The sequence below is a fragment of the Colletes gigas genome, unplaced genomic scaffold (genome assembly GCF_013123115.1).
Source record: "Colletes gigas isolate AHSC1104 unplaced genomic scaffold, ASM1312311v1 Colletes_gigas_Sc00051, whole genome shotgun sequence".
Lineage (NCBI taxonomy): Eukaryota > Metazoa > Arthropoda > Insecta > Hymenoptera > Colletidae > Colletes > Colletes gigas.
In genome coordinates, this window is record NW_025106680.1 from 901,626 (window position 1) to 916,147 (window position 14,522).

General features: G+C 41.6%; 1 protein-coding gene across 1 annotated transcript in view; it reads left to right on the forward strand.

Annotated features, from left to right (window-relative positions):
* The window catches only part of LOC122403398, a 201,573-nt gene that overhangs the window by 159,027 nt on the left and 28,024 nt on the right, over positions 1–14,522 (forward strand). The window contains exons 10-12 of the mRNA XM_043406900.1: positions 8,517–8,674; positions 10,985–11,127; positions 13,583–13,753. Coding sequence (XP_043262835.1) covers positions 8,517–8,674; positions 10,985–11,127; positions 13,583–13,753 — 472 coding nt within the window. The remainder of the gene's footprint in view (positions 1–8,516; positions 8,675–10,984; positions 11,128–13,582; positions 13,754–14,522) is intronic.

The following is a 14,522-nucleotide window of genomic DNA, read 5'->3' on the forward strand; positions in this document are numbered from 1 at the left end:
TGGCGCCGCCGAACACGCGAACGGGAGTCCTGGTCCACGAGATCAGCATCAGTGAGCCACCTAAAAACGGGCTTCCTCTGCCGATCTCGCAGCGGACGTACGACAATTTCACTAATTGCAACCCGAGGGGCGCGATTTCCGGTTTGGGTCTGACTATTCGAGCGGACAGCCGGGAATCGATCGATCTCGAGGTAGTCCTCGATCGCAAGGACGCGTCGTCGTCGTCGTTGTCGGCGAGTCGGCGAACCCGTGGACCGTAGATCGGAAAAACCGCATAGATCGTTCGCATTCCGTAGTCGCTGCTGCGTTGCATCACTTTCGTCGGAATTCTGGCAAAAACCGGGACCGTGGCATAACTGGAAGGTTGCGGAATCGTATCGCGGAAGGATTCTCGCTCATAATCCTTGGCCTGGAGATCGAAGGCCGATGCTAGTAGGAGATTGAACCCCAACACTGAGCCCTCGATGCCGTCCTCGAGCCCTTTGTCGAAGTCCGTGTACTCTTGGCCGACCACGATGTCACCTCCGCTGGGAATCGTGTGGCCTATCGTCTGGAAACAAGAGCAGGTGGATCTGAAATTCTCGCCAGGAGCATTAGAAATGGTAAATCGAAGCGATAAGGTGAAAAATCTCTGGAAGAAATTAAAGATTCATAGGGGACCAGCGTCGATGGGATTGTTCTTTCGAGAAAATTTAAACGAAGTATCTTTAATGAGAACGGATGGTCTACGGGGTAGGAGAAGGTATTTCGTCCTGTTGGTGAATTCATTAGTAAGGCTGATCCAATAGCATATTGCCTCAGACGCAATTACGCGCGTTCGAAAAGAGCTCCTATATAGAAGTCAAATGCCTAATGAACTTGCGAGAACAAAGAGTTGTGGGGCAATAGGCTGTCGGATCAGCCTCGCTGATGAGTCTACCAACAGTCTAGGACAAAACGCCTTTTTCTGTCGGGGAAACTCCTTTCCCATTAAAAATACTTCTTTTAAACTTTCTTGAAAGAAGAATCGCGCAATATTTCATTTATTAATTTAAGTGATTTGCTCCGAAACTTGGTAGCCATTTTTAGCCGTGCAAAGCAAACAGTAAAATGACATTTGATAGAGTATATTTTTACTCTCAAACTCAGTGCAATAGCAACAAAAGTATTTTGCAAATATCTCGAAAACTAAAGCCGAACCGTGGTTGCATGTGTAAGTAAAACTTGTTCAAAGTATCGAGTTTTATAACACATTTGAGAATCATCGAAATCGGTGAGGAGACCCCTATTCTAAGTAGTTACTGTTTTTACATTCGTTGCTTAAAAATAAGCTGTACGTAATTGAATAATAGTAATAAAGTTCTTAATTTTAAATTTTATTAGCTAGAATCACTGAATCACGCTGCTCATTAGTAAAGTGCTTAATTTATTATCCGAATCGTGGGGACTGTAATCTATTAAGATTTCTGTATATTACGCAAGTTTACGAACCTCTTCCGAGCGACCTTGAACCCACAACTGTCCATTGACCCACAAAGCGTAGAGACCGGCCTGGTTCTCCCAGCTCTGACACACGTGGTACCAGCGATTCTCGTGAATGTCCGCTGGTGACGCGAACACCATCCTTCCACCGATCTCCAGATGGACGCTCCTCCCATGTGGCGATATCCACGCTCGAACTAGACGGTCGCGTTCGTTTTCTGTCGGGAAAAATCAACGTTAACAGGAGGCTCGAGTCAAAAAAAAAAAAAAAACAGTATTTTTCGACAATACTTACTCGAGTACGAGAATATGGAATGGGGGTGAGTGAGGTCGTTGGACTGCAGCCACAGGCAGAACGTAAACTCTGTCAGTTCTGGCACAGGCAGCTCCCATCTTAGGAACTGGGAACACATTAATTCTCGGTAACGATCCCAGATGCCACTTGTCGATTTCAGCCGTGTGCTTTCGATCGATGCAATACTCTAAAAGGGCTCTCGCGTAACCAAAAAATTGATCTAACATTCTCTTGCAACTTACAGCCTGAAAGCTGCTGCAGTAAAATTTTTGCTACGGGAGCGTTACAAATATTTTTCTTGGCTAATTTCTACAAGTTTATTAAGAGCAATATTTCACTCTGGAATTAAATCACTTAATTTTTATTTTCACCGTTGAAATGTTTATAAAGACTGTATAAAAGCGAACGAAGATCCGCTCATTCGCATTGATGTCTTCGATGCCACGATGCGAGTCAAAGACTACCGGAAACGGAAGAATGCATTCGATACGATGTATACATTATATGAAAATTACACTCCAGTTCCGTTCGTTCGTTGAGTATAAACGCGTTTTGCGAATTACGTTGAAGAGCCTCTAATAAATAGCTATTACACGCGAACTGAGTCGAACAATTCTTCGCTTTGCATATTTTATGGTCGTCGGGGACGAACGAAAGTATCGAAAGTAGGTAGACGTTCATTGCCAACTCTGTTTCGAGGTCGCGGACATTGCATTCGCCAACGAGGTGTCGTTTCCTGTTCCTAAGTTGCTTGACTGGGACTTATTATCGTAAAAACGACAGCAATTTGGAAAAGATCTCGGCGAAACAATGTTCGAAGAAAAGAGAAAAGTTAAGTAGGACTAGAAGCATTGACGATAGAGAGATTCTTTTTGCTGAGGAACAATTTCAGTTGGCGAGATTTCGAGAATTTAAGAGAAGAAAGTAACGATGTAGAAATAGTTCTATAGAAAAGAGGCTTGAAAATACAGTATTAAATGTAGCATAGTAGAATTTAGAGTGCATGCTTATATGGTACGTTAGATTTGATAGCAATAGCATGATTTACGATCACTGTACAACTATTTTAGAATATTTCATACTAGGATGGTTTCGTTTGAAAATTTGTGTTTATTGAAATTTAGCTTTCAATTTATTTCTTGTCGTTAGTGTCTATCGATGGTTGTGTTGTATAATTTTGTTCGGAGGCCAAATATACTTTGTGTTATAAAGAGTTAACTATCTGTGGAAAGACGGCCACGATGGATAACAGAGATCAGCGGCTAAAGTAAGGCTTAGGAATTTCGAGGAAGAGAACAGATATTGATTGAGCGAGGATAAGAGAGCGTGCAGTATGTGGTCAGATATAGCACGCTGAAACATTTAGTGGAAGGGTGGAATAGAACAGGGAATAGTGAAAGCAGGAACGAAGGGAATAGAAAAAGAAAATGCAAAAATGAAACCGAGAATATTTAAAAAAAAGTGGAATAAACTAATGCATACCAGTGGACAATTTTGACAATAAAACTTGCGAACGTGATTGACTTGTCAGGACGTGATAGAGCCAATTAATTCGTCGACAACTTTCGATCTCTGCATAGTACATTCACTATCGTCCATAAGTCATTGGACATTTTACTCGTTCGTCTTGGAAAATGCAAATTGAGGTACAGATACAATTTTCCGAGGCGACTTTCCTACATTCAGTCATTTTATCTTTACTACAAATTTTATAATACTTGATAAATAAAATTATTTGAGGAAGCAAATTGTGAAGATCAAAGGGTTTAAAATCGAAAAAATGAATAAGGACTCGTGGACAACATTAAAGACTAAAAAACAATTTTGATAGAATTCTACCACTAATTTGAAGGGTCGTTTTCAAACGAGGCTTGATACACCCTTGAAACGAAAATTTCGAATTCTAGATTTTTGTCTTATTGGAACTTCTCTAAAAGATTGCTCATTCGTATACACTGTTTTATTGAGTGTGTTAACTACAGATGGGTAAAGATAACTAATAAAATAAGTTTCCAACTAGTTAGAAGTAGCAGTTCAGAAAACTAGATCGTTCAGATATATTTGGAGCGTTCGAATCGCGTGCGCGTTTTGTCGATTTCGCGCGCAGCAAAGCAACAACCGGCTTTCTAAGCTTTCTTCGCCTTGTAGCGCTACGATCTCACCTGTATGTATCCCTTCTGAGTGAGCTGGACCTTGTGCATGGGCGTTCCGCGTTGCTTGTACCGATCCTGGTCCGTCAAAGTCGAGGATCCCCGACACGGGAATATCGCCAAACCGATGAGAATCAAACTTAGAGGAACGAAGAAACTGCATCGATGACTAATCATCTCCATCTCGATTTGGTCATCCCTTCCCCTCCACTTTTGCCTCGACTTCGTTTTCTGATCCTCCTGTTTAGTCGTGAATTTCTATAGTAACTACATCAGCTCGTTGAAAATGGATGAAAGACAGTCGATCGAAAAATAATAAATAAAAGATATTTCTCGAATACTTCATCCAAATTACACGTCGCTAAACATCGATTGGTTTGCTGGGTATATGCGAACTGAAAACTTTCGCGAGCATTAATTTTCGGGGTATCAGTTTTCCCAGGCATCCGATAATCGTTTTTTTTCACTCGAGTAAAGCTATGGGTAAATTAACTTTTAATTAACCGATTATCGCATTTTTATGGTTTACGAATCGTACTGTACTTGTCTGAAAATTGTCAATGTTCTACCATGATAATAAATGGAATAGCTCCTTGGCTGATAGAGTGCATGAAAAGATTCTTGAATACTACGAAAAAAATACAGAGATTATAACGAATTATAAAAAAAGAAGAGACGTCTATCGTTCTCATTGAAATCTGCACCTTTAGTTAAGAAATGCTTATAAAATTATGCTTGTAAAATTACAAAAAATTGATTGATTGCTGTTCTTTTTGATTACGTGTCTTTCGTCGGTTTTCAAGGAATAAAAACCACTTTTCACAGTGCGTTAACTTACTCACCGACGCGATCGTATTTCTTCTTCTGTGTCAGGTTCGCGCGCGCCCTTTCCCTATGTTTGTCAGCTGTCTCTCGATGAATGGGCCATTATTCACCCCCGATCGTTAGTCGATGGACATTCCGGTGTTTCGGTTTAAACGAGTCCCACGAGGAGAAATGGTACCGGTGTGGCGAACCGCTCGCGCGAGTAAACACTGAGTAAGTCCCGTGGCGGGAGCGAAGCCGAGTTCGGGCCCCGTTACGAGTGGGCACAACCGAATCGCCGATGGAAGGGTTGAGGAGGAAAAGGAGGCGGAGAACCTTGCGTCGAATGTCGCTTGGCAAAGCGCGGTCGTTTAACTCCAACCTGTAATTTTCTCGATTTCCATGTCACTGCACGCCAGATTCCCGGAAACTCCGACACAACGGAAGGAATTGCGGTGGACTCGACGCATTCTGCGAGTCTGTTATCAATAACCACGCACACGATCGCTTATGCAATAACCTTTCGATATCTTAGCCTTTCGTTAAGAAAGTCCATTTTTGTAAAAAACCATTCCAAACCGTCCTGAACTCATTGTACATGCTGAAAATTTGCTGTATAGCGAATTTTTCTCACAATCGAGTTTCTGTTTTATGAAAGCACGCCCATAACACGTCCACTGCCAAATCGAAATCGTAAAATCTTTTACGGGACCGAAATTTTAATTTTAGACGATTCCTAAATTACATAACGTGAAATTTATCTTAGCTGTTTTTGTAACCTCGGTAAGATTCACGTATTCGAATTTATTTTCATGGTGAAAAGTTTTGTCACTCATGAATGGATGACGTCTAATCAAATTTTTTTGATAATTGACTCACTTTGTTCAAAGTGCTCGAAATTTCCGGCTTCTTGAACCCTGTCGTAGTCTGTTATTATCGTCTAACATAATAGCGTTCCGCCTCATTATGGGCTAATAACAGCGAAGAGGTAGCTAAGCACTACGTTCCTAAATCGATGAATTGATCATGGTAGATTAACAAATTGGATATTTAGTGCTCGAGATTTAACGTCGCTATTTTTCATCGTACCATTTATAATTTTACAGAAGGTAAACAGTATCAAACTTCACCCATTCGCCTAATCGTTTCGCATCAGACTACAACAGCGTCTAACGGTTGCTAAATGACGGAAATATCGATCTAATCCTTTACATAAAATGAGTAGCGATCAACTTGATTTACACGTTTCAATAATCTCTTCTTTTCTGTAATTTTGTATTGCTTTAGAATTTTCTGAAAGTAATAGTTTTCTTTCATGATCTCGTAACAACAATTTATTATGTATGGTGTCTTTAATTCGTACTAGGGATTTTACACTCATTGAAAAATAATCCTCCAAATTCACATAACGCATTTTCCCATTGTTAAACCACCTAGTCGATATATTCTTGAACAAACGCTATTCGTATTTTTTTTTGTTTTTTAATGTATGGGTTTCGTGCTGGTTTACGTAAATAAAGACCGATTTTACACAATAGGCGGCTACAATTATACTTTTACCACTGTTATCTAACTGAAACTCGTCTTTAATTTACATTGCACAGTAAAATGAATTAACTCCTTGCGGCAATTAAATTGCAAAATTGTTGTTTTGCTTCCAAAGTTCTGTCGATAAGCGAAGGTGTTTATCATTAGAATTGCTTCCGCGACTCTAAGCATTCGATCATTTTATTTTCTCGAAAAAAAAAGAGCAAAAGTAGAATCACGAACGCAATTATGTAATTTCGGTGGGGAATACGCGCGTTAGATAATACAGAACATCAAAAATAAAAAGAATTACTATCATTTACGACGAGAATCCACTTTCGACTTTGCGTAATAGGATACAAAATCCAGGACTATTTCGATGGAATTTTTTTTTTTTAAATTAATGAACCCCAAATAATAAGCACCGAAAATATTTGAGCGATTTTGTACACGACACTTATATTTTTGGAGGGGAGACTAAACGCGTGTTTTTCACTACAAATATTTATTCGTTTACGAAAGTGGACGTTGCAAGCGATGCGCACCGCTGACAAATTAAGTAAATCTTTTATGTAATTTCTGATTCTTAAAGCGAACCTTGCGTCAGCGCGAGACGATGGTGGCTGGTTTATAAGTCGTAAAAATACCGTAAAATCCGTAGGCTCGGTTCGCCGGTGACTTCATAGCTTCCGTAAAATTTCGACGAGACGCGATGATAAAAATTAAAATACTACGCCTCGATGTGTTTCGTTTTCGTTGCCATCCGTCGAAACGACACGGTGCTGCGATCCTCACCTTTCTCGGTGCGTTTTCACTTGTCTGGATTCGTGCACACGCGTTATTATTCGTATATTTTTGCCAGACACGAACGACGAGTTAATGCGTGTAGGATTCGAAATAATTATTAAACGACAGGAGAAACTGGAGAAACGCAACAAGACGTTTTTAACGGTTTGATAGCGCGAAGGCACTAATTTTCTCTTCAACGCATCGAATACTATACAACTTCTCTTTCAGCGTTATAAAAGAATTGAAAAAATACGAATTCAAAGTATCATTTCGAAGTAATCCGAAAGACAAAAGTCACAGAAATGTGTTACTTGTAAACATTTTAATTTTAATTGTAAAATAAAATGTTTCGCCTAAAGAAGCTTATGTGTTGCACAAATAATTCCAATATAAGTGGATTTTATTCGTCGTGTATTATTCGACAACGAATAAAATTTTATCCATGTATACATTACAAATAACTGCATTTATTTAGCTGACTATTTGCAATTTGGGACCATAATTAGTGAGAATCTGTCGATTGCTTGAGAAGGAAGAGCACCAAGTATCGTTAGTAGCATTAGAGGCAATTAGATCAATCTTGAAAGGAATTGAATACTGAAACTCGTATTGGGTCAGACGTTTTGGTCAGCGATCGTAAGACCTGGTACTGCAAACATTACTCGACACTGACCATATCCTACTTGCTAATTACGTACATACATAGGATTCTAGAGAGGGAACAAGACCTTACGGAGTACTGGGTCAGATTTCGTAACACAAAATTACTCAACTATGTTCTATTTAATCATAGTGTCACATTCCCCTTAATCAGGAACTGTTTCTTTCTTCTTCCCGGTAACACCACATTCTTCTAAACACCGGGACTAATTCTTCTTCTTCTTTATAATACCGCGTGAAAACTAACCTTTTTCAGAGCTGCTTTTATAGCACCATTCGTCACACTGTAGATTCAACAGTTCCGCGTTTATCGATGATATCTTAAAGTATTATTAGTATCGTTCGTGTCCTGTAATGACTGTAACTAATTTCTTAATTTATCTAGACGCTGGCGTTGTTTACTCACATTTCAATATCTCGTAGAAATTTCTTGCTAACAACAAAGAAACTGTTCTTTCGGGTCGAAGTGTTTTTCCTCTCACTTTCTACCAAGCATTCTTGCATCAGTTGCATATAATTCGACAGAGATTCAATTCCCGTTTTCTTCTTAAGTTTTTGTCCAAACATCCAAGAAAACCGACGTTCTCTTTTCATTTATACATCGATGAGTCATTATCTCTTGTCAAAATTGTACTGTGGTGCCACAGCGTTGAATGATCGATCGAGGAGTGTATGCATAGGAATAGGTGGAGCACTTGTGAGAAAAGTGTTGAGCGTAGCCCTCTGGCGGTGAACGCGAGAAGCGTACCTCTAAGGGGAACAACGTATACGGTTGAAAATATTTGAGCTGTGTCATTTTGAATAACGATTCGATATGTTTTCTGATTCAGACGGCGAAGAACTCGACGTCCGGAAGCAGCGGCTACTACGTCGGGGGCAGCAGCACTCTGCCACGAGGGGGCCAGTTGATGAGGGCGTACAGTCCAGCAGCGTCGTCCGTGGTCGGCGGGCCAACCGCAACTCCCACGCAGCCCAAGCCTCTCGCTACTCCAGGTACACGAAAAGTCACGAACACTCGACGTTCGCTTGAACGAGGGCCAGGGCAGTAGACGCGAAACGGGATTACGAAAGTCGAGCAATTTGGAATTTAGCAAATTCAAAGATTCGGTTGCTACCTTTACGTCATCCACGCCCAATGCTTGTCCATGCTCGCCCCACACACACACGCTGTCCCCCGTAGATTCGAACCCCGAGACACATCGACGAGAATCGTTATTTGTCCAGTAAACCCTTCGAATGTTGTCTACACGCGTCGCTGTTCAGGCGATCGCAAAAACGTACCGAATTCTAGCATCGCGACGACCCTTTCTTTGCTACCTGCGATCTCGCACGCTAACTGTTTCGTCGAAACGGTATCGAAAGGCTGATCGTCCTGACCTGCTGCACACACGCTTCTCCTCGATTAACCTCCAACCCTCGCTTGCCGTATCGTTCTTTTCCTTCGATCGAACGAGTCACGATTCCTGCGAACATTGTCGAATCCCAAAGCAGGCATTCCCAACTGGACTCTCTGCCAGTACGGTGACTTACAAAACTACAGGGCAATTACGTCATAGCAAGAAATAACGATTGGAGATCAACTGTAGCAGTGGAAACAAATATGGCGGTCTCGTAGAAACTGCAGGTTGCTAGATCTTTAACACTGGAATATTACACGTACAGGATGTTACGTCACCTCGGGGAAAAAATTTTAATATATTATATTTTCGGTTAGGAATTTTTTTCTCGAAAATGGTTAGGATTTCGAGGGTATGTCTATTCACCAAAAATGATTGTAATCGACCCCCACAGTCGAAAATATTTTTTTTAGAACGATTTGAAATTTTTACTTTTCCCCCCGAGGTGGTCACCCTGTATACCAGTATTCAGTTTTTGTTGACATTAACTTTGCAATCTTACGAACTTTTTACTTCTGTTAATAGTAAATACAGTACTGGACAAAAATATGAGGCGCTCCAATCACATATATTTTGCACATATAAAGGAAATATATCGTAGATTTTATGCATCCTGTATAATTGCATATTAACAGTGGTTCTATACAGTGGTATTACTTAATTTTTACAACTCTCCTCAACATTTAACGAACAACAAAATAATAGTGCGGAGAACGTGTTGGGCATGCCTGACCCGGAAGCGACGCAGTCGTACACGTTCGAACGCTTGATGCAACTAAACAATCCAAAGCTTTCAAGGGCTACGCGAATGCAAGCTCTTCTTGCCCTCCTTAATGCATCATCGGGCCATACGATCCTCCTCTTAACGCCACATCCGTTCGATCGGCGATCGCGGAGGGTCGTTCTGTTTTTCGAATGCGATCAAGTCGAAAATCGGCGACGGTCCGTGCTCGTGTGTTTGCTAGAACGCGACGGAAGAGTGCATACAGCTCTCGAGTCGACGGGTGCAGTTTCGTTCACCTTGAATCGGCGACCTACAATTGTTGTGACTTTCGCCGTCGGGGTTTGTTCTATTACCTCTCACCTCTGCGAACGCGCTCGATGAAGAACTACAGACGTGGCCAAATTGATACGTTCACCCGGGGAAATCGAAGAAAATTAATAATATTCAGTATTTTGATAATTATGGATAGTGCTTTGTGGCTTCTTGGTGGAGGACTCCTTTTCTGTTGGCTACGGTATTTGTCTTCGATTGCTTCGATTTGAAACAACGCTTTATGAGAAGTGTGGCGCCACCAGAGGGCTACGCTCTTGACTCTCTCGCAAGCGTTCGACTTACCCTTCCGTTCCAGGACTAGGATTGCCTTATTAATTATTAAACCCGCTAGCTCCCCTCTTTCTCTACCTTCCTAAGATCTTTCTCACTTCCTCCACGTAGCAGAAGCAGCGCCACAGAAGTAATGGGTTTGATTAGATTCATTTCCAGCAAACTTCTGTCTGTTACCTCGTTCCAAACGAGCACTCGGCGCTTCGATGTATAATTGCGAAATGGCGGGAAAAGCTGAAGATAATTCTCGTAGGGCATACTTTGAAGGCTTTTAAGGCTTTTTTAAGGATCGGGTACTTCCCATTGAAAAAAATTCAGTGAACCCACTAGTATTAGAATGCCAAAGCTTTTTAAGATTTCCAATTGTTATCGTTAAAAAAATAGGTAAAAAGAGGGATTTTTAAGCTAGATCCGCTATAGTCCGAATATAGAGACCAATGGTGAGCGTGTTAATTTGGCCATGTCTGTATGGATCGCTGGTGCACTTTTAACAAGCGAATTAGCAAGGAACGAACTGGGGGAGAAACGCGACGTGCACCGGAACAGCTGGGTACATTGGTTTTTGTTTGGTTTTTCCGGATGGTTGGATAGGTGGTGGCGGGGTGCCGCCGGCCAAGCCGCTTCGCAGCTACCAGTGCAGTAAGAGTCCCCTTGGAAGCCTCGGGGGCTCGGCTCGCTTCTCTAGAGACAGCTCGGTCTCCCTCTATAGTATAGCAGGTCAGTAGAATCCTTACACATCCCTCGGGAAAGCTCATTCGGTACACCGTCTCCCCGATTTTTCGACTCTAATCGCGACTCTAAACGCCTGGTGTCCACTGGAAAGTTTCACTCTCGAGAGTCGTTAAAGAGAGGAGCTCTTTCGTGCCAGCGAGCAGAAGAGTCTCCGTGCTACGCTCAGAGTTGCCCAAATTTATTCGCGAATGACGAATGAGAATTTTGAAAAAGCTTGTTTGCGAATATAAAATTTTGATTCTTTATTCACGAATAAAATTTACCCCACTCGAGTTGAAGCAAATTTTGCTCTTGATAAGCACTGTTTGAGAGCAGAACTCTCGAGTGGGCTTTCAGCACGAGGCTAGGGACACGATCTCTATTTTCCGTAGCACGAGAAAAAGCATGGATCCTACAATAAGTGACAAAATTATTAATGACCTTTTCGAAGCTACTGTTTAATGAATTTAGTGTATTCTTAGCGAAGCAAATTTTTACACCGTTTGAGAATGCCTGTTTTATCCATTTTTAAATGTACTTTTAACGTGTCTGATACGTGATTACCTAAATTAACTTCAACTGGTGTATTTGTTTAGATCGTCTGACGACTACGTCTTTATTTCCAAGTTATCAGTTCCCATTGGATATAAAAAATGATAATAATTTGGTTGTCCATGCGTTTTTTGCCATCCCTGGTAGATTGTCGTGCAACGGGAAGTCGATAGTATGTTTCCAGTCTAACCCTTCTCGCATCTTTCGGAGACCCTTGAAAGTTCCCGCTCGAGCTCGAGGAGACTTCGAACGGATGATCCTATGTTTCTCTGTTTCTTACAACCACTTAGGACGGAGAGTAGAGCAAAGTTCTGCGAACACTGGTAACTCGTTCGAAGGCTGAGCCAAAGAAAAGAGATAGGGGATCGCCGACGAGGCATTCGGATCAATTTCGAGACTCTGATATTAACTGGCGTTTGAGATTAATTCGCGAGAGATACTTGTTCAAATCCATTCGCAACAATCGTTACGCGCACGTTGAGCCTCGTGGCACTCGAACAACGCCACGAATGGGAAAAGCAAACACACCCGTAGAATCTCATTGACGATATTATCAATTCTCAAATATTGCGTTCGAGTATCAAAGAGGTATTAATATAAGCAGCTGGTATCAGTAGGATGAATTTCTCGATATATTTCTTGCGATATCGCTACAAGTCAAATATCAAGTATCATTGAGATCTCGACGAGGTGTAACTTGTCTGGAATCGTAGATGAGGATGTTGCATTAGATCAACCTTATCGAATTCTTTATTAACCCTTGTGTAAATAATCAAAATGTTTGTGGTTATACTTTCTAACTCGTAACATTGGCCACGCTTTAAATTTAATATGTTCGATCATGACACTCGTGGGTTACTACAGAAATAAAAGCATTTTGGATTCCCAATATGGCCGCCATTTTTTAACAGCACAGCGCCTCGTCCGTTGCGAATGGGTTGAACGATCGAACCGTTCCATCGAGGCGATAGTCGCGTATTCGTCGGGCCAAATATTCGATCGAACGGGCCGTCGCGACATTAAGACAATTCGAAGACATTAAGTATCTTGCGATGTACACGTAACCTCCCACATGTGGCATTCAGTAATTACAGTAGAGCAGTGGTTTTCAAACTCCTTGGAAGGCGCCCCTCCCCTAAAGAAAAAATGTTTACGCGCCCGATACGAGTGGAAAGTTTACAATCGATACGAGAAAAATATATCCGCGATTAAAATATTAGTAGAAAGAAACGTTTGAAACTTTCTTACGCGCCCGCCATTTTGAAAAACACTGCAGTAGAGCATCGCCGTCAACCCTGACGTATCGTGTCCGCTCCCGCCGTCGCTGCAAAATTTGTAGAACTGTTTGGTACCCCGTAAAGCACGCTCTAAACATACCTATTGTCTTTTTTTCGGCTCTAACAAAAGCGACAAACGTGCCCGCGTCGGTTGGTCGTCGTACGCCAGTGGCGCGCGCTCTGTCCACCCTTGGGCCAAACAAAATGCTACAGAACTTATTTTTTACTTTTGGAAACTGTTTTCATAGCAAAATTAAGATCACTTTATCTTATTATATTGTAAGGGACGTCCAGACGAATTCAACACATATTAGACAATGTTTTTACAGTAGCGGAAATAGGAACATTAAGCTTTTCGTCGAACTTCGCTTTTGGACAGCAACGATTATGTTCAAATTCAGTAATCTAAAGTCAAATATGTTAATGGACACAGTAAAATAAGGGGTGACCTAATATTTTAAAGTAAACTTATTACGATTGACCCGCAAGGCGGACTTTACGCGCCCCTGTCGTACGCCACCACTCTAGATAGACTCGAATCCAAAACGAAAGATGATTGTGATTCTCAGTGACGATCTTAGGCAGAGATAGAAGCTCGGTGGCAAATTGCAGTAACATTTGCGATTCTACAGATCGATTGCACGGGGAAAGTGGTTACATGAGCAGCCCTGAAAGAAGCGGAGGCGTTGGCTCCGGGACCGGAAGATACCCCCCTGGACCGTACAGCGCCGGAAGCAGCTACGAGGACCCGTACTACTCGCAGTACTCGGGAACCGTCACGCCCGTCATCGACGAGGAGGCCAGGTAACCGGTGTTCCACGATAAGCACGTTCGTTCGCACGTTTGCGCGCGCGTTCGCCACATAAACACGTAATCTACCCAGATTCGACGGTAATCGACCGATTCGCAGCGAGCGAGTCTCTCTCTCTCTCCCGGCAACGATTTCACGCTTTGACGAATTTCCTCGCGAACAGTCTCTTTCGACGGCCATTCAACGACCCGTGGCTTATCCACGAAAGAGAGAAGTGCTCTATCGAGAAAATCGGGTCACAGAAATTCGATTAAATTGCAATCGCGAGACGATGTTGACGCTCCGTCGATTGAATTCTTTCGACTATACCGCGAATGGCTTGAACCCACGAATACAGGATGCTGCTTCTAACGTGACGCACGATAGATTTGAAGAAATTGTACTTAAAAAGTAAGAAGACAGGTCTTATTCAGTTCAACGCTTCTTAATCTGCTTGATTCTTTGTCGCGTCTAAGTAAAACGAGAATACGTTTAACCGTTCGAGCGTCCAGGTTGTCAGTTTAGTTTAATACTTGTTGCTGTAGATGTAGAAGCGTGATAATCGGTTTGAAAACATGAAAGTGAAAGTAGGAGATCGAAAAGTAAAAGAATTGTATTTTATACTTTTATTTGAATCAACCGTTTCGTTTAGATTTTATTTTGAAATTTGAGGAGTAATTAAATATTTTTACAAATGTTGACGCGTTTACTATCAGTGAAATATAGCTTGAAGTAAAATATATATTTCTGAATCGAAGTAAAGAAATAATTAGCAAAGTATG